The sequence below is a fragment of the Erinaceus europaeus genome, chromosome 20 (assembly GCF_950295315.1).
Source record: "Erinaceus europaeus chromosome 20, mEriEur2.1, whole genome shotgun sequence".
NCBI lineage: Eukaryota > Metazoa > Chordata > Mammalia > Eulipotyphla > Erinaceidae > Erinaceus > Erinaceus europaeus.
The window spans coordinates 56,650,288-56,673,880 of record NC_080181.1 but is presented as its reverse complement, the minus strand read 5'-3'; the positions used below and the strand labels follow the sequence as shown (position 1 = coordinate 56,673,880).

The 23,593-nt window shown below is 43.7% G+C and overlaps 1 protein-coding gene across 1 annotated transcript in view; it reads right to left on the bottom strand.

Moving 5' to 3' along the window:
• Positions 1-23,593, bottom strand: part of IQGAP1 (IQ motif containing GTPase activating protein 1) — a 95,777-nt gene that overhangs the window by 41,137 nt on the left and 31,047 nt on the right. The window contains exons 3-9 of the mRNA XM_007539136.3: positions 17,525-17,681; positions 15,828-15,905; positions 10,762-10,838; positions 5,584-5,651; positions 4,465-4,578; positions 3,761-3,939; positions 2,469-2,553 (exon numbers count right to left, since the gene is read on the bottom strand). Coding sequence (XP_007539198.1) covers positions 2,469-2,553; positions 3,761-3,939; positions 4,465-4,578; positions 5,584-5,651; positions 10,762-10,838; positions 15,828-15,905; positions 17,525-17,681 — 758 coding nt within the window. The remainder of the gene's footprint in view (positions 1-2,468; positions 2,554-3,760; positions 3,940-4,464; positions 4,579-5,583; positions 5,652-10,761; positions 10,839-15,827; positions 15,906-17,524; positions 17,682-23,593) is intronic.

Here is a 23,593-nt window from a genome sequence, read left to right as displayed (position 1 = left end):
GCACCACAAAGGAGTAATAATGTACATGGCAGGACTCAAACAGTGGGAGGGTGCTGCAGTGTAGTCCCTTCTCTGTCTCTATATGGAAAAAAATATCAATGAGAGAGAGGAAGAGAGGGGTGGGGGAGGGAGAAAGAAAGAGAAAGAGGAAGGAGAGAGGAGAGTAAAGGGGAGGGGAGGAGAGGAGAGGGGAGGGGAGGGAAGGGGAGGGAAGGGGAGGGGAGGGGAGGAGAGGGGAGGGGAGGGGAGAAGAGGAGAGGGGAGGGGAGAAGAGAGGGGAGGGGAGGGGAGGGGAGGGGAAGGAGGGGAGGGGAGGGAGGGGAGGGGAGGGGAGGAGAGGGGAGGGGAGGGGAGAAGAGGAGAGGGAAGGGGAGGGGAGGGGAGGGGAGAAGAGGAGAGGGGAGGGGAGAAGAGAGGGGAGGGGAGGGGAGGGGAGGGGAAGGAGGGGAGGGGAGGGGAAGGAGGGGAGAGTCTATTTCCATGGCACAGCGGAATCACACAAGCACAAAGCCCATGGATCCGTGGCTTCACTGTAGAGCCCTGAGACTGTCCGCTTCCTCCTGTTGACTGGACTGACTCAGCTAGCTGACGCCACAGCCAGGAGGAAGCTCCTTGAGTCATGGCTGATGCAGCTGCCAATACACCTTGAACAAAACAAGTAGTGGCACCCCACAGGGAGCTGGAGCAGTAATGGTGACAGGACACACATCAGTACAGTAACAGGAAGGCTTTCTCTGCAGAATCTCAGAGCGACCTAGCTAAGTGTGCTCTTAGAGACATAAACTCCCACTTAAATAAAATGTTAATATTTATATGAACATTTACTAACATTTACATTATAAAGATGATAAAGGGGGGGCCGGGTGGTAGCACACTGGGTTAAGTGCATATAGTACAAAGTGCAAGGATCCCAGTTTGAGCCCCCAGCTCTCCACCAATGGGGGGGTGGTCGCTTCACATGTGGTGAAGCAGGTCTGCAGCTATCTATCTTTCTCTCTCCCTCTGTCCTATCCAATAATAATAATTTTTAAAAATGGAAAAAATGGCCTCCAGGAGCAGTGGATTCATAGTGCAGGCACTGAGCCCCAGCAATTACCCCGAAGGCAAAAAAAAAAAATAATAATAATAATATATATATATATAGTTTAAAACATTTAAATACTTTCTCCAACTAGGCTTTAATTATCTAACCCTGATTTTGTTTATCTTACGTAACAAAAAACAATTTCATCATTTTTAACACTTTGCAGTTTTGTTCAAGGGGAAATTCATGGTTTCGTTGCTACACCTCAGGTCTGGAGAAAGAATCTTGTTCTTTCTTCACATGTCTATAACTGGCTCAAATATTAGACAGGTAAAGGTAGGAGATCCCAAACAAGATACTTTGCAGCGGAACAAAACGAGCACCGAATGCAGTGTCGAACTTTCTCCTCACACGGGGAGCCGAGTCTAGGGACAGCCAGCTCTTTGCATGTTGGTGAACATTCGCACAGCACAACAATACCTCAAGCTCAAACGCATCAGGTATGTTTTAGGCCAGGTGGTAGCTTACCTGGTTGAGTATACACATTACTATAGTCAAAGACTCAGGTCTGAGCCCCTCTCCCCACCTGCAGGAGGGGAAGCTTCATGAGCAGTGAAGTAAGTCTGTAGGCATCTCTCCTTATCTCTCTCTCTCTCTTTCTATCTCTCCCTACCCTACCTTCTCAAATTCTCTCTGTCCTATCAATTAAAATAGAAAAGGGGGGGAAAACAAAAAAGGAAAATATGGCCTCTGGAAGCAGTGGATTCAGAAGTGCCAGCACCACGTCCCACAGAGCCCTGGTGGCAAAATAAATAAATAAATAGGTATGTTTTAAAGGGTATGTATAAAAATCTCAGTAGTGGTTACTGCTAGCTGATGAAGATGTGTTTTCTGTTGTTTTTTTTTTTTTAATTTCTTTCTTGAGGGATTAATGGTTTACAGTCAATAGTAAAATATAATAGTTGGCAAATGCATAACATTTTTCAGTTTTCCATATAATGAATGATTCAACCCCCACTAGTCCTACTCTGCCATCATGTTCCAGGACCTTAACCTTCCCCCTGAAGATGTGTCTTATTTGTTATGAATGACCTGTATTACTTTTTAAATGAAAAGCAAAACTATCGTGTTACTTTACAAACCAGAAAATAAAATCTCTATGAAGACTTTTTTTTTAAGTGTGTAAAACAGGGTAAGAGAGGGAAATTGTAACAAAAGAGTCACAGAAGCTACAAGAGAAGCTCTAGCCGACGAGCAGCTGGAGGAGTCCTACCCAAGGGAGCACAAGGGTGGCCAGCGCACTGCACACCTGGGAGCACAGGGGCTGCCACACAATCACTCCCTAGCAGTTCCCACCGGGCCATGCCAGCAGTCCAGGAGCAGACTGACACTCACATTATTCTGTAACAGACCCTCGGGTGTGGAAACTCAGGGTCATACTTACTATTAACTTTGTTTATATTGCCTTGGATTTCAGCTTGAGTGAGCAGTTCCTCATAAACGTCTCTTTCTCGCTCAGAGTTTTCTGTCTGAGGAGTGACAGAAATGCAGTGACATTAGCCTTGGTCTGGACAAAGACCCCAGAAATACATATGTGCTCCTTCCCCACCATATCAAAACCAAGAGAAAGCAAGGCTTAAAATCTCAATAAAGAACAGACAGATGTTACACAGCTGGAACCAACACAGAAAGCAGGCCCAGCTACTTTCCAGCATAAGCAGTAGGTCAGCCACTGAGCCTTCACTGGGGAGGCTGGCAAAGGCCTCTCTTGGGGACTATGACCCCTCTACCACTGTAAGAGATAAGAAACATACTCTGAAAGTGGGGCTGCCTTCAGTCTGTCACATGGACACATGCCCAGGCACTGAGATTTTTCAGTCACTGATTTCAGTAATAGCTGGATAAGTTCATGCAGTCTTCACAGGACTTCTTCAGTTTTTAGGCAAGATTCATTCAACTGACTTACATTTGCCAAAACAGTACACAAGCACTTTATCTCAGAGAAGCTGGAAAAGGAGAAGGGCTATATGGAAATAAGGAAATTGTCTTTCAAAATGGTACTGTCTTTTAATGGTCATACCCTAGAGCTTCTTTCGCAAGCAGTTCAAGAAAGAAAGAAGTCAGAATGGGGGAGTCAGGCGGTAGTACAGCAGGTTAAACGCACATGGTGCAAAGCGCAAGGACCGGCATAAGGATCGCGGTTCAAGCCCCCGGCTCCCAACCTACAGGGGAATCGCTTCACAGGCGGTGAAGCAGGTCTGCAGGTGTCTGTCTTTCTCTCTCCCTCTCTGTCTTCGCCTCCTCTTTCCATTTCTCTCTGTCCTATCCAACAATGACTACAACAATAAAATAATAAGGGCAACAAAAGGGAATAAATCAATAAATATTAAAAAAAAGAAGTCAGAATGGAAGCTGATACCAGAAGACTGCATAGTGTGTGATTTCACTTCATCTGCATGAAGTTCTCGAAAAGGTAAGCAAGCTAAAGTGACAGCAAATGACTCGTAGTTGCGGGGGCTGGGGTGGTGGACGAGGACAGTTAAGATTAGCATGGGGGGGGAGAGGAAGATCACACAGTCTATACATTTGTTACAACTCACCAAACTGTACTGTAAAGATGAATGAATGTTTTGTCACATAAATAATACCTCATTAAAAAAGAGGTTTTAAAGTAGAGTCATAACAAGCAATAAAAGAAAATAAACAAGTTAGAAAGAACAGATGTTGGCGTTTTACCCTGTTTTTAGCATTTGCCATTTTGTCCTGCTTGGCCTGGTAAAGCACATCCTGGTAAGTGGAGGCCAGGAGCTCATCAAGGTTCACAAGCATGGCGTTGGGGTTTCTCAAAGCAGCAATCGTGTCAGCAGGAATTCTATGGTCAATGGCTTCATTTATAGCAATCACGGCAGCGTGTACTAAAAGATAATTCAAAGCACAGGGCACTGAGGTCACACAGAGTAGAGGATGTATAGTGCACCTACAAAACAGCATGGCAACCCTTCGTGCTGAGAGAGGCTCCTTCCGATAGACAGAGGAATGATGGCCAGGGCTGGAGAAGTGGTGCCTTTGTCCCGTGGGCCTGTCTTTTCCTGGTGCAGCACAAAGTTCTGCTTCTGGGTCTTGGAATCTCAGGGGAATATTCATGAGTTTTACAAGCAGTATATGCTATGGACATGCTCACCCTAAATCATCAAGCAGATACCATAAAGAAACGCAAAGAGGAGTCGGGATGGTCTGTGAGTGTCTGTGAACTCAAAGAGGCACTAAAATGAACTCCTTTTCTATGAAAGTATCCACTTGTCCCCAACTCTCAGTAGCACAAAAGACAAATGTAGCATTGTTTAAAACTGAAATTCCTCAGTATCCAGGGTCATCATTATAATGTTGAGTGTTGAAAGCATAGCAACAGCTCTACTTGCACACACAAAATATCTTCTTACATGCGGCTTCATCCACTGACAGTTCATTGGCCAGGATGCCCCCGATCTTGCTGAAGGCAGGCATTTGGATCCCATACTTCTCCAGTTCAGTTTTCATGTTGTTGATTTCCTCTTCTACAGGAAAGAATTAAGACCCCATCAAACAACATGTACTTTTCCACAACTCAGAGAAGGTAGCTGGTTCCTCAATTACTAACTGAAATAGACTGGCCTTCACCTCTTAGGGCTCTTCCAAGGATTCAATGAGATAATATGTGGTCAGCAGAGCTCACAACTCCTGGAACATAGCACTCACTCAATTCACACTGAACTGCCTCTCCAGGCATCTCCTGCAAAAACTTAGCAATGGAGTTGCTTTAAAGGGAGTTCAAAAGATGTAAGCCAAGAGGCAGCCGGCTTGCTCAGACCTTATAGTGCAAAGCACGTGCCTTGATTAAACAATTTCATATCTAAGGCAGGAAGCCAGATGATAAAGAAAATAACATGTAAGGTTTGGCCCTTGCCCCAGGTCTGGCAAACAACTTCCTTGGGAGGAAAATATGACAGATAAAAGTTTAATTATCAATTCTTAAAACTCTCAAACTTGCAAAATAGTCACCAGCTCAAAAGATTCCAATATATCTTACCCCTAACCAATACTATTAATGTCCTTTCTCTCCCCAAAGTCCCATCTCTCCATGTGTCTAATACAAAGCACCCAAATTAGTTGAATTTTTAAAATGACTATAATGTCATCTTTGCATCATGACACTCGTCTTATTTTGCTTGCTAAATAGAGAAAAACATTTTATAAGGATTTGTCTTTTTTTATATCAGACACAAAAACTTAATAGCTGTGTGAACATTATTATATTTTTAATTTTATGTTAATAGAAGTCATAATTGAGGTACAAAAACTGAAATTCCTTGAGTCTGTGGGTATATATACACCCAGCTGATCACAGAGACTATAATCTAAAATTCCAAGTTTAGTGGTTTTTTTCTAGGATGCTGGGAGAAATAAGTTCTTTATTTTGTTGCCAGAGTAATTTTAAAGCCCTTCATCTTTAAGGTCAGTACATCTGACTGTCCAGGCCACTGCCAGCCACATAAATCAAGGATTTTCTGCTAACTCCTTACCTGTGAAGTCAACCTTTCCATATAAGTCTTGAATCTGAGGAGCCAGGCCTAGTTTGAACAGGTACAAACTAGAAAATACAATATGCAAAAGAGTCAGGCCTTCTAGTTCAAAGAGTGCAGCAACATAGTCCGTGTTCTACAATCTTACCTTGGAGCCTTTCTAGTTGTGCATAATATTACCCTAAGAAGTCACATCATGTAATGCAAAAAGCACTGGACTGGGAAGTAACACACACACGTGCAAACTGGCATAAACCCAATGTGTGTTAGAAGATAATATAAATGTAAGGGAAGTCTCTTCATTCTTATTTATCTTCCTGATGAAGGTTAAAACTAAAGAGAATGTGGGAGTCGGGCGGTAGTGCAGCAGGTTAAGCGCATGTGGCACAAAGCACAAGGACCGGAGTAAGGATCCTGGTTGGAGCCCCTGGCTCCCCACATGGATGGGAGTCGCTTCACAGGTGTCTATCTTTCTCTCCCCATCTCTGTCTTCCCCTTCTCTCATCATTTCTCTCTGTCCTATCCAACAATGATGACATCAATAACAATAACTACAACAAGGGCAACAAAAAGGAAATAAATATTTTTAAAAATACTAAAAAAAAAAAAAAAAAAAACTAAGGAGAATGTAAGGGAAGTGTAAAAAAACATACACAACAATGAAGAGTAAGATCTGACCTAAGAGTGAAAGACTAGTGTAGCATGACATAAGCATAGTGACTTTGGAATGAAGTCAATCAACGTTTGGTAAACAGACTTGGAAGAGGAAAAACCAAGTGACTTTGATCCTCTGGGATCTAAAAGAGAGCTGGTGGTGTCTCACCAGTTATAGGGAAGTAAGGAATCTACCTTGGCTTTTTTTTTTTTAAGATAAAGAGGAGGTTCAGGCAAAAATACTAAACAATAACCATATATAATGTGTCGCCAAACCATTTTCCAGGAAAACACTGCAAGGGGAGAAAGGAATCACAAATCACCAGCCAGAACAGGGTGCTCTATTTACACTAAGCATTGGCTGCCTGGGAGGAGAAACACAAAACAATAGCTAGCTTCCTCCCTTTCTCAATCAGACTTTGTTTATTCTCTCCTTGAGAGAAGTCGGGGGCCTGGACGGAGTCACACTGCAGAGAATAATGGCTGCAGAAGCTGCAGCAGAGCCTTCCAGCTTAGCCTTCACAGGTACAACCTCCATGGGGTTAGCAACACAGTACACCTCACATAACAGAAGTAATCTGATTTCACCTCTAAGACACACAAATGGAACTTTTATGCTCCAAAATGTCCCTGATACCACTTATCCCTAAACATAAAAAAAAGTGACTTTTTGTCTAATATTGTGATGCAGAGCTTGGAAGGAAGGAAGAAAGTAAAGCATGATTTATGCCCATAAGATATTAGCAATGTAGGAGGGGTAAGAGATTAAACATATGAAAAAACAATATTTAGTAAGAAAACACTAAAAGGGGCATTTAAACAGAGGAATGAGTTGGAGTCAGTGGAGAAAAGTTCACCAAGAACCTGAGTAGTAGATGAGCAAAGACAACATGAAAAGCCCTAAAATAAAGGACCTTTTTCTTTTTCTTTTTCTTTTAAAGGCAGAAGTGATACCCTTGAGGTGAGGAGGAAGATTTTTTGTGATGTACGCCTTTGGCATGGACAGTCAGCTGACTGATTCTCTCCTGTGTGGAGCATCTGGTGCCCAGACAGATGAAGGCTGCACAGGGCAGTGTGCTCTATTAAAAGGGCAGCTGAGGCTAAGAGACCTCCTCTAATCGCCTCCTGCCTTTCTCCTTTAGCCCTACGGCCATCAGCAGATCTGCACCTCTCTGAAAACTGTCCTACAGCACCCTCTTCCACCCTACTACCCTCATCCAGGCAGAAGTCCTCTACCTTCCAATTTAGAGCTTTACTGAGTTTAAGAACAGGAGACCTAAAGTTAAGTCAACTCCCAAATTTACTTTAAAACTGTGAAAAGTTATACTTTTTTATTTACCATACTTGTATTGGTATAAAAATGATTATTTGGGGGGGTCGGGCAGTGGCGCAGTGGGTTAAGTGCACGTGGCGCAAAGCGCAGGCACCGGCGTAAGGATCCCGGTTCGAGCCCCCGGCTCCCCACCTGCAGGGGAGTCGCTTCACAGGCGGTGAAGCAGGTCTGCAGGTGTCTATCTTTCTCTCCCCTTCTCTGTCTTCCCCTCCTCTCTCCATTTCTCTCTGTCCTATCCAACAACGAATTGCGTCAACAAGGGCAATAATAATAACCACAATGAAGCTACAACAAGGGCAACAAAAGGGGGGAAAAAACGGCCTCCAGGAGCGGTGGATTCATGGTGCAGGCACCGAGCCCAGCAATAACCCTGGAGGAGGGAAAAAAAAAAAAAAGATTATTTGGGCTGAGGGTAGATAGCATAATGCTTATGCAAACAGACTCTTGTGCCTGAGGCTCTAAAGTCCCAGGTTCAAGCCCCCACACCACCATAAGCCTAAAGTGAACAGTGCTATGGTAAATAGTAATAATAATAATAATAATAACAATAATAATTTCTTGAGGGGCTTGGCAGTGGTGCACCTGGTTGAGTGCACACATTACAATGTGCAAGGACCCAGGTTCAAGCCTCTGGTCACCAACTGCAAGGGGGAAGCTCCAGGATTGGTGGGCTAGGGCTGCAGGTGTCTAGCTGTACCTCTCCCTCCCCTCTCAATTTCTTTCTGTCCTATCAAATCAAGTAAGTAAATAATATGTGAGACCTTATTTCTTTTTTTTTTTTTTCCTCCAGGGTTACTGCTGGGCTCGGTGCCTGCACCATGAATCCACCGCTCCTGGAGGCCATTTTTCCCCCTTTTTGTTGCCCTAGTTGTTGCAGCCTCGTTGCGGTTATTATTGCCATTGTTGATGTTGCTTTGTTGTTGGATAGGACAGAGAGAAATGGAGAGAGGAGGGGAAGACAGAGAGAGAGGGGAGAGACAGATAGACACCTGCAGACCTGCTTCACCGCCCGTGAAACGACTCCCCTGCAGGTGGGGAGCCGGGGGCTCGAACCGGGATCCTTACGCCAGTCCCTGCGCTTTGCGCCACGTGCGCTTAACCCACTGCGCCACCGCCCGACTCCCTAGAACTTATTTCTTGAACAAATAGCTTGGCAAAAACCTAAATAACTAAAAATTTAAAGTTAACCAATATTGGCTCCTATTTGAAGATGTCCTCAAAATTTGATTTTACTAAGGAATATCAAGACTGTTTTTGAAATTCATCTTATGACCTAAAAACAAAACAACAAATAACAGCTTTCAAGAGGATATGATTTTTAATAATTTTTAAAAAATATTTATTTATTTATTCCCTTTTGTTGCCCTTGTTTTATTGTTGTAGTTATTCTTGTTATCGTCGTTGTTGGATAGGACAGAGAGAAATAGAGAGGGGAGGGAGTCGGGCGGTAGCGCAGCGGTTAAGCGCAGGTGGCGCAAAGCACAAGGACCGGCATAAGGGTCCATTTCTCTCTGTCCTATCTAACAACAAAGCATCAATAACAACAACAATAATGACTACAACAATAAAAAACAACGACAAAAACAAAGAGAAAATAAATAAATAAATTAATTAATTAAAAAAATAAATAAATAGAGAGGGGAGGGAAAGACAGAGAGGGGGAGAGAAAGACAGACACCTGTAGACCTGCTTCACCGCCTGTGAAGTGACTCCCCTGCAGGTGAGGAGCCGGGGGCTCCAACCAGGATCCTTATGCCGGTCCTTGCGCTTTGCGCCACGTGCACTTAACCCGCTGTGCTACCACATGACTCCCAATTTTTAATCATTTTAAGTGAAAGAAAAGGACTGCATGCCAAGTGAAATACTGAATTCACAGAAACACTATTGTCAGTAGTAAAAGATTATACTAAGGTTTTTAGAACAAGTTTGATATTATGGAAATAAATAAATCCCTCTTCCTACTCCTTAGAGAAAACACAGTTGTTTCTTTCATTATTTTGTTAAAATAAAAGCATCCTATTCTGTTTGAAAATTCTGAAGTTAATGTATTTTTTTTTATTATACTATGTCCAAAAGTTTACTGGCTCAACTGAGATGTTACTCCTAAAGTGCTTTGTAAATTTTGAGTTAATTTATGTATTTTTCATCACGAGGGCTTCACTATCCTGACTTTTTCAGAGGAGGAGAAAGACATCCAGAGCACTGAAGCTTCCACCAGTGTGATGTGAGTCAGGCTTGAAGCCGGGTCTTGCATGTGAGCTATCTTTCTGGCTAACTTTTCATTTTTTAACTAGCATATCTCACTATTACTACTTCCAGGTATACAACACAGTGATTTAACATAGGGAACCGAGGGGCTGGGTGGTGGCGCACCTGGTTGAGTGCACATATTACAACGCACAAGGACTCAGGTTCAAGCCCCTGTGCACCCCTGTAGGGGAAAGCTCCACACATGGTGAAGCAGGGCTGCAGGTGTCTCAGGTTCAAGCCCCTGTGCACCCCTGTAGGGGAAGCTCCACACATGGTGAAGCAGGGCTGCAGGTGTCCCTCTCCCTCTCCCTCTCTATCTCCCCCTTACCTCTCAATTTCTGGCTGTCTCTATCCAATAAACAAATAAGAGACAATAATTAAAAAATGAACAACACACACACATCCACAAAGTATGGGGAGAAGTAGGGATACAGAAATAGTTTATTAAAAAAAAAAAATGAAAGTGACCAAACTATCTCTAAGACTGAGAACTAGAGGATTATCATGGAGAGAGTGGAGTCTGGGTGTCACAGAACTCTGGAGGTGAGTGCAGTGTGAAACTCTAAGTCTATAATCTTATAAGCTTGTAAACTATGATTAAATCACTAATAAAAAAGGTGTAAGAGGAAGCAACACAATGATTCAATATTAAATGATCACCACAATAAATCTAGTTGATATCCATCAACACAGATACAATTGTATTGAGCTAAAAACATTAAAGACTTACTCTCAGTAACTTTCAGTGATCAAATGGCACTAACAACCATAGTCTCCAGACTATCCATGACTCCTCGTGACTTCTCTACCTTCTAAAGCCAGATGCGCACCTTCTGACCACCTCTACCACTACCCAACTCGCAGCCCCATCTCAAGCAACCAGCAACCTGAACCTGTTCTCTGCATCTCTATACACGGCTCATCTAAGCAGACACGGTTACCTGAGTGCATGGATGCAGTAGATACATCGTGGCATGTTCTTTCTGTCATAGATATCGGTAGTCTCGGGATAAAAAATCTACAGAGAAATAAAGAAAGAAGCTGAGTAAGGCATCTGTCCGCTGATCATGAGCCTGATCAGTCATTGGTCAGCAGTAATACAAGTAAGACTTTGCACAGTTAGAAACCGTGGCTGGTGTTTAGCAAATCACTTCATGGATGGCAAGAGGAAGGCAGTGCTTTGTCTCTGTTATAGCACTTAACAACATTGTATTTAGTAATTTTATGCTTGCTTGCTTCCAGTATCTATGGCTCATGCCTAGAAAGAAGTGTCCCCCACTAGATAAATGATGGAGTTTGCTAGAATGGTTTTTCTAATCAACTTTCTTTTTTAAAAAATTTTATTATATTTATTTATTTTCCCTTTTGTTGCCCTTGTTGTTTTTATTGTTGCTGTTACTGATGATGTCGTTGTTGGATAGAACAGAAAGAAATGCAGAGAGGGGGAGTCGGGCTGTAGCTCAGCGGGTTAAGTGCAGGTGGCACAAAGCACAAGGACTGGCATAAGGATCCCGGTTCGAGCCCTGGCTCCCCACCTGCAGGGGAGTCGCTTCACAGGCGGTGAAGCAGGTCTGCAGGTGTTTGTCTTTCTCTCCCCCTCTCTGTCTCTGCCTCCTCTCTCCATTTCTCTCTGTCCTATCCAACAACGACGACATCAATAACTACTACAACAATAAAACAACAAGGGCAACAAAGGGAATAAATAAATATAAAATAAAATTAAAAATTAAAAAAAAAAGAAATGCAGAGAGGAGGGGAAGACAGAGAGGGGGAGAGAAAGACAGATACTTACAGACCTGCTTCACTGCCTGTGAAGTCACTCCCCTGCAGGTGGGGAGCCGGGAGCTCAGGAGCTCAAACTGGGATCCTTACGCTTTGCGCCACATGCGCTTAACCCACTGTGCTACTGCCCGACTCCCCTTTAATCAACTTTCAAGTGCTACATACTCACTGCCCAAAATTTAGCTCTCTCTTCCTGGAAGGTGAGAATCACAGTTGCAGGGAAGTATATTCGCTAAACAGTGAGGACACCATTTAGAAAGTAACAGGGAAGGGGCTGGGGAGACAGCATAACGGTTATGCAAAAAGCCTTTCAAGCCTGAGGCTTTGAGGTCCCAGCACCACCATAAGCAGTGTTCAGGTCTCTTTCCATATCTTTATCTCTGTCTACTCTTTCTCATTAAAATAAAATTTAAATTTTAAATTTTAAAAAGAGGGGCTGGCTGGTGGCACAGCTGGTTAAGCGCACGTTACAATGCTCAAGGACCTAGGTTCAAGCCCCAGGCCCCCACGTGCAGGGGGAAAGCTCTGAGAGTGGTGAAGCAGGGCTGCAGGTGTCTCCCTGTCTCTCTCCCTTTCTCCCACCCCCTTCCTTCTTGACTTCTAACTGTCTCTATCCAATAAAGATAATTATAATAAAATTAAATAAGTAAATAAAAAGAAAGAAAGCAACAGGGAAGTAGGCTGGGCAGGCAATTTGCAGACACATTATGAGGACCTGGCAGGCAGGGTCAGCATGAGCTGATGGTGCAGGCCACAAAGAAGGCTTAAGCTCAGAGTCCAGGACAGAGGCCTCAGAAGGACCTGGCAGGAGCAGCACACTCACAGTGAGGAGTGAAGAGATGGAAGCTGAGGAGGCAGGCAGGCAGATAGGCAGTCTCAGCAGACAGAAGAGACCTTTCAATCTGGGCTGGGGGAGGGACATAGAGATGGCTACATTTGGGAACCCAAGGGAAGTCCCAAGTTTTGGCAGTGGGTGGCTGGGAAATGTGGACATGATACCTGGTGCCATTTATTATAGAGGGGATATTTATTTTGGGAAACAATGTACATTTAGTTTCAGATACAAGAAAGTCTAGAGACATGAAGCTTTCCCAGGAGAAATACCCAGCAGCCAACTGGAGATACTATGTTTATCTTATAGCAAAGCATCTTCAAAACAACTAAAAGCATGAGAGCAAGAGAATGTGGCTAGATTAAGACAGCACCTTCAGGAATGCCCACTGCTAGCATATGGAAAGTGCAACTGTGAAGAAAACAGAGAACCAGCTGGGCAGCTTAAAAACTTAAACTAAAATACTTCATGGGGGAAGCAGTGAATTGTACTAGTTATAATAAAGTCCAAAAGGGTAAGCACAAAATATGCTTCCTGTGATTAGCCTACATGTGCCATACAAGGACATTAGGGAAGGCACCTCAGGAAATGTTCCACAGTTCAACGTTGTCAATCACACGTCGCACATTACTTTGTGATGACAACAGTTTGGGCTTAAGCATCTTTTCTACTTTATGCAGATTCTACTGACTTCAACCGCACAGGGTGGAACTCTCAAGACCGACGACTGTGGTAAAAACCCTACTGTCCCTCAAAGTTTGGGGGACTCTGTTGCAACTGTGTCCAGAACAATGCACCACCACTAGTATGCCAACAAAGGTAGTAAAATTAAATCATTAAGAAAGCAGTTTATAGCAGCGATTCTACTAGCAGTAGTGATAATTAGCAAAGCTCTTAGTACCCTCCAAAAGAGGTTCAGTTATCACTGCCTACTGAGCAAACAGAACAGAAAACAGAACCAGATGTTATAGGTGCAGACAGACCAAGTAGGGGCAAGAAGTTAAATACTGCATTTTCTAACATTTATGGGACCTAATTCTCAAACATACCAGTGCAAGGAAGAGAACTTCAGACTCTGCTCTGGAAAAAAGAAAACAAAGGCTAGTCTTCTGCAAAGACTCGGCTCTGGGATTAACTCAGTTCCACAGACATGTAAGCGATCAAGAGTTCAGCTCTATGCTAAGGGGCAAGTATTCATCTCCAAGTGGTTTTCACAATGTCCCGATACTCCGCATCTCAGTGGTCATGAAAACTTAGGTTATACAGGAAAGTATAAAGGAAATACAAGCCAGCCCTGTAATTTTACCACACAGAAATGAACACCTTACTCCTGACAGATTTTCCTCAACAATACTCATTTTATTCTTACACAAAAATAGTGATCTCCTCTTGGCCAGAGTATACACTTATAATCTTAGCCTGCCTGTTTAGTTTACTTCACCTAACACAGTCAACTTCCTTTGTCAATACAGATTGTTATCAAGTTTGGCTCCCCCCCCCCATCATAAGCAATACTAACAGATTCTTACATATGTAAGTTTGTTTTTTTAATATTTATTTATTTATTCCCTTTTGTTGCCCTTGTTGTTTTTTATTGTTGTAGTTATTATTGTTGTTGTCGTTGTTGGATAGGAAAGAGAGAAATGAAGAGAGGAAGGGAAGACAGAGAGAGGGAGGAAGACAGACACCTGCAGACCTGCTTCACCGCCTGTGAAGCGACTCTCCTGCAGGTGGGAGAACTGGGATCCTTATGCCGGTCCTTGCGCTTTGCGCCACGTGCGCTTAACCTGCTGCGCTACCTACCACCCGACTCCCCCAAGTTTTGTGTTTGTTAGATTTTTCTTGGGGAGTACGGTGGGATAAATTCCTAGAAGTTAAAGTACTCTGGAGCTGGGGGAGCCTGTCCTTGCCTCTGGGGACAAATCAGGGCTGGGCAGCTGGGGAGGAGAGACAACTCCACCAAGAGCAGCACAGCACCCAGGGTTTATGCCTGAATCAGATTCACAGCCTTCATTCCAGAATGAAGAGGTTGTGCAGATACAAGTGGATAGCTTTTCCGTGTATTGATTATGCCTCTATAACAGGTGTTTACGTTAAAAAAAATTTTTTTAAACTATCATTGTCACCAAGGCCAAGAATAAGAAGTAAAATGCAGGGGTGGCTGAGTGGTGTCTCACCCAGGACAGCACATGTCACCACACACATAGGGGCGTTGGGGGGGGGGGGTGTTCATGAGCTATGGAGCAGAGTTGCAAGCGTCTTTGCTTCAGTGTGCCCTATCTCTGTATAGCCCCCTCTATTTAAAAAAAAAAAAAAAAGAGTCAATAAAGGTACTTGAACCTCAGTTATAACCCTGGTGGCAATAAATAAATAAATAAGGATTGGGATGTAACTGTAGGGCTTCTTATAGAAGTGGTTATTTTGAACCTGAAATTTCTAAAACATTTCTTTGTATTTCCTAAAGTTAAATTTAAATGTAATGACTTTGTGACTAAATAAGAGCCACTGAAGTGTGTGTGTGTGTGTGTGTGTGTGTGTGTGATGCTTACATATAGTTTGTGTTGTTGTTTTAAACCAGAGCACTGTTCAGCTCTGGCTTGATCAGAGGGTTGAATTGAGATTTTGGAGCCTCAGGTATGACAGTTTATCACATAATTATTATCCTATCTCCTCTGTCCAGAAGTGGTTTTATAATAGTGAATTTTGGTCTAAGTCTATAATTCCAAGTTGTAGAAAATAACATCATAGGAAATTTTTCCAGAGTAAAATAAAACAGAGACTAAAAAGAATAAAAGAAAAGGCTATCCCATAGGGGCCAGACAGTAGCGCACCTGGTTAAGCACACACATTACAGTGTGCAAGGACCCAGGTTTGAGACTCTAGTCCCCACCTGAAGGAGGAGAGCTTCACAAGTGGTGAAGCAGGTCTGCAGGTGTCTCTATGTCCCTCTCCTATCTCTCCTTTCTATCTCTGGCAATCTCTATCCAATAAATAAATAAATAAGTAAATAATAAAAATTAAAAGGCTATCCCCAGGGTTAAGTGCACAAAGTACAAAGCCCAAGGGCCCGTGCAAGGATCCTGGTTCAAGCCCCTGGCTCCCTACCTGTAGGGGGGTCATTTCACAAGCAGTGAAGCAGATCTGCCTCTCTGTCTCTTTCACTCTCTATCTCCCCCTCCCCTCTCAATTTCTCTCTGTCCTATCCAATAATATTAAAAGAAAGAAAGAAAGAAAGGAAGGAAGGAAGAAAGAAAGAAAGAAAAGGCTATCCCCTGAAACAAAAAAAAGATATTTTTTAACATTAAGAGGAAAAGCTCCAAAGATTCGGTTAAGAATGATTCCATATTGAGAAGAATTTTGTGCTGAAAACCTCCAGACCTAAGGACAAGTTACCTTGGGCAGTCCAATCTCGTCCATGGCATTCAACCACTGGATCACGTTATCAGTGTGTCTAAAGTGGAGACCAGTTGCCTAGAACAGACAAAAGACGGTTAGGCACATATTAAGGAAAAACTCTCCCTGCTGATGTTTCCCTGTGAGCCTCTATGTGGTCTCTGCACGGCATGCATCATGTTCACATTTCAATCCTGAGGAGATAAACCCCGGCGTCAGCCCTTCTCTCGGAAGATGTCTCTGGAGAATCTGCCTGTGCTCCACAGAACATGGTCTTTGGCGTCTAAAGACCTCGGATTTAGATTCTGGCTTGACAACCTCCTGCTGATAATGGACAAATCAAGTCCCTCTTTTGAATCTGGGTTTCTCCATCAATAATACCCACTTAACATGTCTGTCCCAAAGAACGAATGAGAATGTACGGTAGTACTCCAAGAAGTGTCTGCCGGCAGAAGACACAATGTGACAGATAGTAAAAGCATCAGTTAGTTTCCTTGCCCCATGGCTCCCCCCACACACTTTCTGTTCATCTTTCGCAACATTGACTCTCCAGAGAAAGGCTCGTTTCATTGTTGCTCAAGTCTCTACTCTCCCTCTCCTGTCCTGCTATCACCTCACACAGGAGACTTGTCAGAACAGCTCCAGAATTAGCTTCAGAATAAGCACTTATTTAAAACTCATAGCCCCCTACGCCCCTTTTGAGTTCTATTGATGATGTCCATTTTGGCTCAGGACAGACATCTCTGCCCTCCTCCACGCCCCTTTGAATTCCAACATAATGGTCTTTGAACTCTGTCTTCATCCTAGGTTCTGATCCCACCTTTACCACTGGGACACCTCTTATTTTTGCTTCTGGTTTTGCAGTCTTCTGTTCTCTTTCATACTCATCCTTTTCAATTAACATGTAGTTAAAAAAAAAAAGTACCCCACCAACAGTTTGTAGGCAGCATAATTTAGCCTTTGTTAACACCCTACATTAATTCAGCGATTTTTTTTTTTTTAAGGAACTCGTTTCACAAAATTTTTGAGAGCTTGTATGGTTCTAGCAGGGGAGCGCAGCTACTCGTGTACCCTTGACCGAAGACCTGTCCGTCTCTATTCAGGGAAGACCGTCCTCTTCAACCGAGCACACAGCTTCGGGAAGGACGCACATGGAGCAGTGAGGGAGGAAGAGGACACCCACCTAGCCGGCCAGATCAGCCGAATGAACCCTGGCGATCAATGGGGTGACAGATGTAGCAACCAGATCGCCCTCACATCCTCACAAAATTTTTGAAATCGGACTGCTTTCCCATTTAACTTTGAACTCCAATATCACAGGGTGATCTTTTTCCCCTACAGTTAATTGCTTTTAATCTGCCAGTAAATTTCAGTCCTTGGTTAAAACCAGGTTTGTAGTTCTGATTACCCTAGTTATTTCCTCAGCCTTCCAGGAAATAAAGGTTGATCAAGGACCATGCACATTCCAAAGATATAGACCAAAAGATGAGCAGTCTAGCAGAAACAGAGCTCAAGTTCACTTACTACATATCACATCTTTGCACTATTTTCTTTACTCTGCCAGGTACTGTTGTTGGAATACTCACACCAAAAGTTTCTCACTAGCTCTTACAAAGGCTAAAGCATGCTGACACTCTCTCTCCCTCACCCTCTCTCTCTCAAGTTACAATAGGCCTGATCATCAACCAAAGGCTCACCTTGTATCTGGTCTGTTCCCGGTCGTAGATTTTCTTGAGGGACACCACTTTGGGAGAGAAGAAGTTTCCCAGTTTGGCAAGATAAACCCCATTCCTAAGTCCCTCCTCCAGCTCCGTGGTGGGGGGCAGATCCTCCCCAAGGCAGGCTTCCATCCACCTGCACAAAGACAAAGGGCATGAGAGGGAAGACATGAACTCCTCCTTGGACACCATAAGCTTAGTTTCCATTCTCCCTGGAGATGCTTGAACATAGACAATACTTGTAAGATCCAGTTTCACAAACATCCTTGACCTGGCTTAGTGAGGTCTCAGTCACAGGGACCTGACAAAATTCTTAAGCATAAGAGTTCACCTTCTTCTCTCCCTTGGTCTGCTCTCCTGCAGCAAAAGATCCTGCTGGCTCCCCACATCCTGACAGTGCCTGAGCCTCAGACCTTTCCCCTCACTCTAACTCCTAGGAGAGACCACTTATAACTGAAGCCACCACCCCAGTTAGTCAGAAACTCAAACTTGTTGAAGTTCTCTCCTGGGTTCAGAATTCAAAATCCATGGTGAGTTTTTAGGTGCAAGTTTGAAGTGGGGGTGAGGGTGGTCAATGAAACAGTCAATGACCTCAACTAAAATACTGAAGGAAACCTAACAGAAGCAGTAAAAATGAATTCAGTATTTTTCAGAGGGAAAAGGAGGCTATCAAAGGGAAGGGAAAAGAAAACCTCATTCCTTGGCCCCTCTGCCCAGTCACCTCTCATAGGATTACAGGATTTCAGGGAAGGCCAAAACAAGACAAAAATTTATTTGCCAGGGATTGAACCTGTGACCTTAAAACCTCAGGCATAAAAGTCTTTTGTATAAACACAATGCTATCTCCCTGTCATTATATATTCTATCAGTAGAAATGTGGGAACTAAAATTCATATAGAACAAAGGTTGTTTTTTTAACCAATCTTGAGTCAGAATTCTATGAATAAAAAAAAAAAACCTACAGCCCCCCCCTCCAAAAAAAAGTGCATGAATTACAGACCAACTTCCTGTCAGCCCTTCCTTCCCAGGACGCACTATTCCTTTAAACATTGGACTCAAGCCCTTGTTTGTTTGTTTTTTGTTGTTTGTTTTATCTTGTTCCCTTCCTTAATTAAATACATTGTCTGCCTCCAGTAGAGCCTCAAGTTCTTTCTCATTTCCCAAAATCAAGCTTGTACCTCACTGTTAGCAGGTCCCTTTTTCTGAATAAATCTATATTCCTTGATAAAATGCATATAAACTTCAAACATACTTTCAGAGATTTTGTTGACCCAGATTAAAAAACCTTCATTTCAGATTAGTCTATCCCAGTTTTACAAGGCTGATACTACACATTCTTCACAAAACTGGAGAAAAAAACAGAATCAAAACCCTAGATGTTGCCTGGTCTGTCTCACTTGTTATAAATATTTGAAAAGCCAAATGAAAACATCCAAAGATATAGCCGACTGAAGTAGAAACTAGATTTACTGCCAAACAAAACAACATGAAAATGAAGCATTCATACTCCTCGCTGATACACAGAAGTTTACATTAAAAGACAAGTCGCAGGTAGCGCAGAGGGTTAAGCACATGTGGCACAAAGTTCAAGGACTGGAGGAAGGGTCCCAGTTCGAGTCCCCGGCTCCCCACCTGCAGGGGAGTCACACAGGTGGTGAAGCAGGTCTGCAGGTGTCTCTCTTTCTCTCTCCCTCTCTGTCTTCCCTCCTCACTCCATTTCTGTCTGTCCTACCTAACAACGATGACATCAATAATAACAACAACAATAATAAAAACCAACAATGGTAACAAAAGGGAAAATAAAAAAATAAAAATAAAAGACAAGTCACAAAGCTCGGAGATAGTTCACACCGCAGAGCACACTGTCCCAGGAGTAAGCGGCTGGCGGGCACACCCAGCCACACACGGCCACACCATACAAAGGGGAGCTTCACAAGCAGTGGATAGTGCTGTGGTATCGCTCCTCATCTCTGTCTTTCTCTTCCTCTACCTTAGAAGAAAGAGTGAGAAAGAGTCCACCAGGAGCAATGAAAACATACAGACACAAAGCAGCAGTGAAAACCCTAAAGGAAAAAAATTACCAAGCAAAACTAGAAGAAACACTGAAATGTGCTGTTTTCTACATACATGCTCATAAGTCAAAGAAAAATTATATGAAAACATTAACACAAGAGCAGAGCAATCTCTATAATGTGCAAGTATAGTTATAATCCCATTTACAAATTTTTATTTAATTCTTCATATTAATGAAATCTCTTGAAAGATGTGCCAGAGGCTAAGGTTGTTGTGGGGTTTTTTTTTTAATATTTTATTTATTTATGAGAAAGATAGGAGGAGAGAGAAAGAACCAGACATCAATGGCACATGTGCTGCCGGGGATCAAACTCGGGACCTCATGCTTGAGAGTCAAAAGCTTTATCACTACGCCACCTTCCGGACCACAATTTTTTTTTTTTTTTTTTTTAACCAGAGCACTGCTCAGCTCTGGCTTATGGTGGTGTGGGGGATTGAACCTGGGACTCTGGAGCCTCAGGCATGAGAGTCTATTTGCATAACCATTATGCTATCTACCCTCCGCCAAGTTGTTGTGATTTTTAAAGTACCAGTCAGTCGGTAACTCAGAATCTAACTTCTTAATGTATGATACCTTCCTTATTTGTGGGTCTTTTCATTTGCCTTTTCAAACAGATCACTGCTTTAAAATCTTTTTTTTTTAATTTTTTAAATATTTATTTGTTTATTCCCTTTTTGTTGCCCTTGTTGTTTTATCATTGTAGTTATTATTGTTGTCTGTCTTTGTTGTTGGATAGGACATAGGGAAATGGAAAGAGGAGGGGAAGACAGAGAGGGGGAGAGAAAGACACCTGCAGACCTGCTTCACCGCCTGTGAAGTGACTCCCCTGCAGGTGGGGAGCCGGGGGCTCAAACCAGGATCCTTATGCAGGTCCTTGCACTTCACACCATATGTGCTTAACCCGCTGTGCTACTGCCCAACTCCCAAAAATCTTTTTAAAATATTAAGGAGGGGCCCAGAGGGAGGCACATCAGTAGAATGCACATGTTGCCATGGAAACCCCAGGACTGAGTCCCCCTCACCACATGGGGGAAGAAAGCTTCATAAGTGGAATGGTGCTGTGGCCTCTCTCCTCTGCATCTCTCTCCACCTCTCTTTGCCCCTCAGACATCACTCAGGTACCTGTGCGGTCAGGGACTGAACTCAGGACCTCATGCTTGAGAACCCAGTGCTTTATCCACTGCACCACACCTCCAGGACCACTGTCTCTTATACTTTATCAAAAAGAAAGAAAAAAATGACTTCGAGCAACAGTGAAGTAGTACAGTGTCCAAGTCCCAGAGGTGACTCTGGCAGAAAGATTCATGATCTTGATGCTGATGGTGATGGTGATAGTGATGATAGTAGTAGTAGCAATAGTAATAACATAATAAACAGCGACGCTCTGCTTGTTTTCCTGAAGAGTTATAGAGGAGTCCCTCAACCTCGACAGTGCACCTAGCACACTGACGCAGCAGGTGTTTAAGTAAGTACTGGCTGGATACAGGAGCTTTCTGGTCTTCCCTATACCCACCAGCAATGAGTTTCCTCCTCAGACTTCTCCTTTGGGCAGTGGAAAAACAAATGACTTCCCAGAAGAGTGACTATAGCAACTAAATTACAGACCATTTTGTAACAGCTACAAAATCAAGATTCAGACGACACTTCCACAAGGCCTGCAGCCCAGAGAGGAATGTAAGGCACTGGTGTGGACGCACCTCCTGCAGGGAGGGAAGATGGCAGACCCTCTGGGCAACCCCAGCTCTCGGGGTCCTGCCTGGGTGGTGAGCGCACCAGCAGGGCTCAGCCCAGCCTAAGCCAGACAGCGTGGAGAAACACGGCCTTTGTCTTCCAGATGAGTGAACATGGGGTTGGGGGCTGAGGGATAGCACAGTGGTGCTTCTGCTTTGAATCAGGGCCAGGTTACCCAACCTCTCCTCTGGGGTTACTTTCCAAACAAAAGGAGGGGCCACAGTGCATGGCCCTCAGCCCTTCCCTTCCCTCTGCCTGTCTGGTCTACCTGCATCAAGCTGTCCTGACTCGTGGCCAGACTGTCAACTCTGTGATGGCACAGGACACTCTGTGATCTGGTGAGAAGGAGCAGCAGAGTCAGGAGAAATGGGCAAAACAGAGAGGTGTCAGTCAGCAGCTGCCCCAAGCCCAAAGTTGCTCTCCCTGCTAGCCCACCCAGGGCTCACCGACTTTTCTTTTGTTTTTAATTTGTACCATTTTGTTTTGGATAGAGAGAGAGAAATTGAGAGGGCAGGAGGAGATAAAGAAGGAGAGAGGTGAAAGAAACATTAGTGAACTTCTCGCCAGCAGGTGGGAACCCGGAGCTTTGCGCACCGTGTTGTGTGCACTCAAGCAAGTGCTCCACTGCCCAGCCTCTCACCCTTCATCTCAGCTCAGTGTCACAGCAGAATGTCACCCACCCATGGCCCTCCATGCTAATTCAAAATCTCAGCGAAGTGTCACGAGTGTGTCACCTAGACTAAAATAAGTCATTACCAAAATGCTCTGATAACTGAAGGGAACGAGTAAGGGTTTACGGTACTATGATTCTTACTAACAGAAGTCTAGATTCCATTATCATTCCAAGAAAATAGAACTGGATCAGGGAGATAATGTTCTCCCCAAATGTTCGGATAACTGAAGGGCAACGAGTAAGGTTTTACGTTACTATGATTCTTACTAACAGAAGTCTAGATTCCATTATCATTCCAAGAAAATAGAACTGGATCAGGGAGATAACAGGGTGATTATGCAAGAGACTTCAGGGCCCTAGGCTCCGACATCGCAGGTCCCATCCGCACAGAATAGTCACAAGGGAAAGATGATGATCTCACCTATATGTGGGCAGTTAAAACAGGAAACAGTTAAAACCAGGTGAAAGCGGACCCCTGGATTCCAAAGGCAGAGCTGAGGTTGCGGGAAGAGGTGTAGGAGAGGGCCCAGTGGACTGTGCTGGTGGTGGGTGTGGTGACAGAACATCACAGGCATGACGGTGCGCTCCTAAAATGTCCACACTTGTCTCTCAAACTGATAACTAAGTGAACTGGTGGAGATGAAGGCGGGATACAAAGTGTTAGGTGTTGAATAAAGCAGACCGCTGCTGCTCTGACGCCACAGCCTTTCCGTCTGCTTGGCACAGTGACCCCAACACTCTGTGGTGAGAGTGGCCTCGAATCAAACAAAACCGTACATATAAAACAAAAAAATAACAAAGAAAGAAGAATAGCATGACTTGTGTGTGACCACTGGGTAAACTTCTGGGGTAATGAATTGTTTGTGTGTTTGCAGTTATAGTTTCTAATTTTGAATTTGGAGTTATACTCTTTTTGTTTGTTAGTTTCCAGGGTTATCTCGGTGGCTCAGTGTCTGCACTATGAATCCACTGCTCTTGGCAGCCATTTTTTCTATTGTTGTTGCTGCTGTTGACAGAGAAAAATCGAAAGAGGAGGGGAAGACAGAGAGGGAGAGAAAGATAGACCCCTGCAGAGCTGCTTCAGCACTTGCAAAGCAACCCCCCTGCAGGTGGGGAGGTGGGGAGCCGGGATCCTTGCGTGGTCCTTATGCTTCGCACTATGTGCGCTTAACCCAACGTGCCACGGCCTGGACCCTAGCGTTACACTTAAGCCTTCTCCTTAACACAAAGGAGCATTGTACACAAAGATGCTCCTTGACTGTGTATTTAATGGTTGAGATCATCTAGATGTGACATATGTATAGGTGTCTGGTAAAGCCCTTGGTAGACTTTATAAATAATTTAGTCTCTAGAAACTATCTAAAATATCCTGTCAATATTTTGAGACAACTACAGTTTTTCTTGAATGAGTGTGAACTTTATTGGGGGCAAAAACAATGGGTTAGAAGTACATTATGGTCCTGGTTTTCAGGTTAAAGAGATAGTCACTGGGTGAGGCACTGACTTGCCATGTGCATGACCCAGGTTTGAGCCCCAGCACCACATGGAAGGTACTCTGGCAACAGAGGAA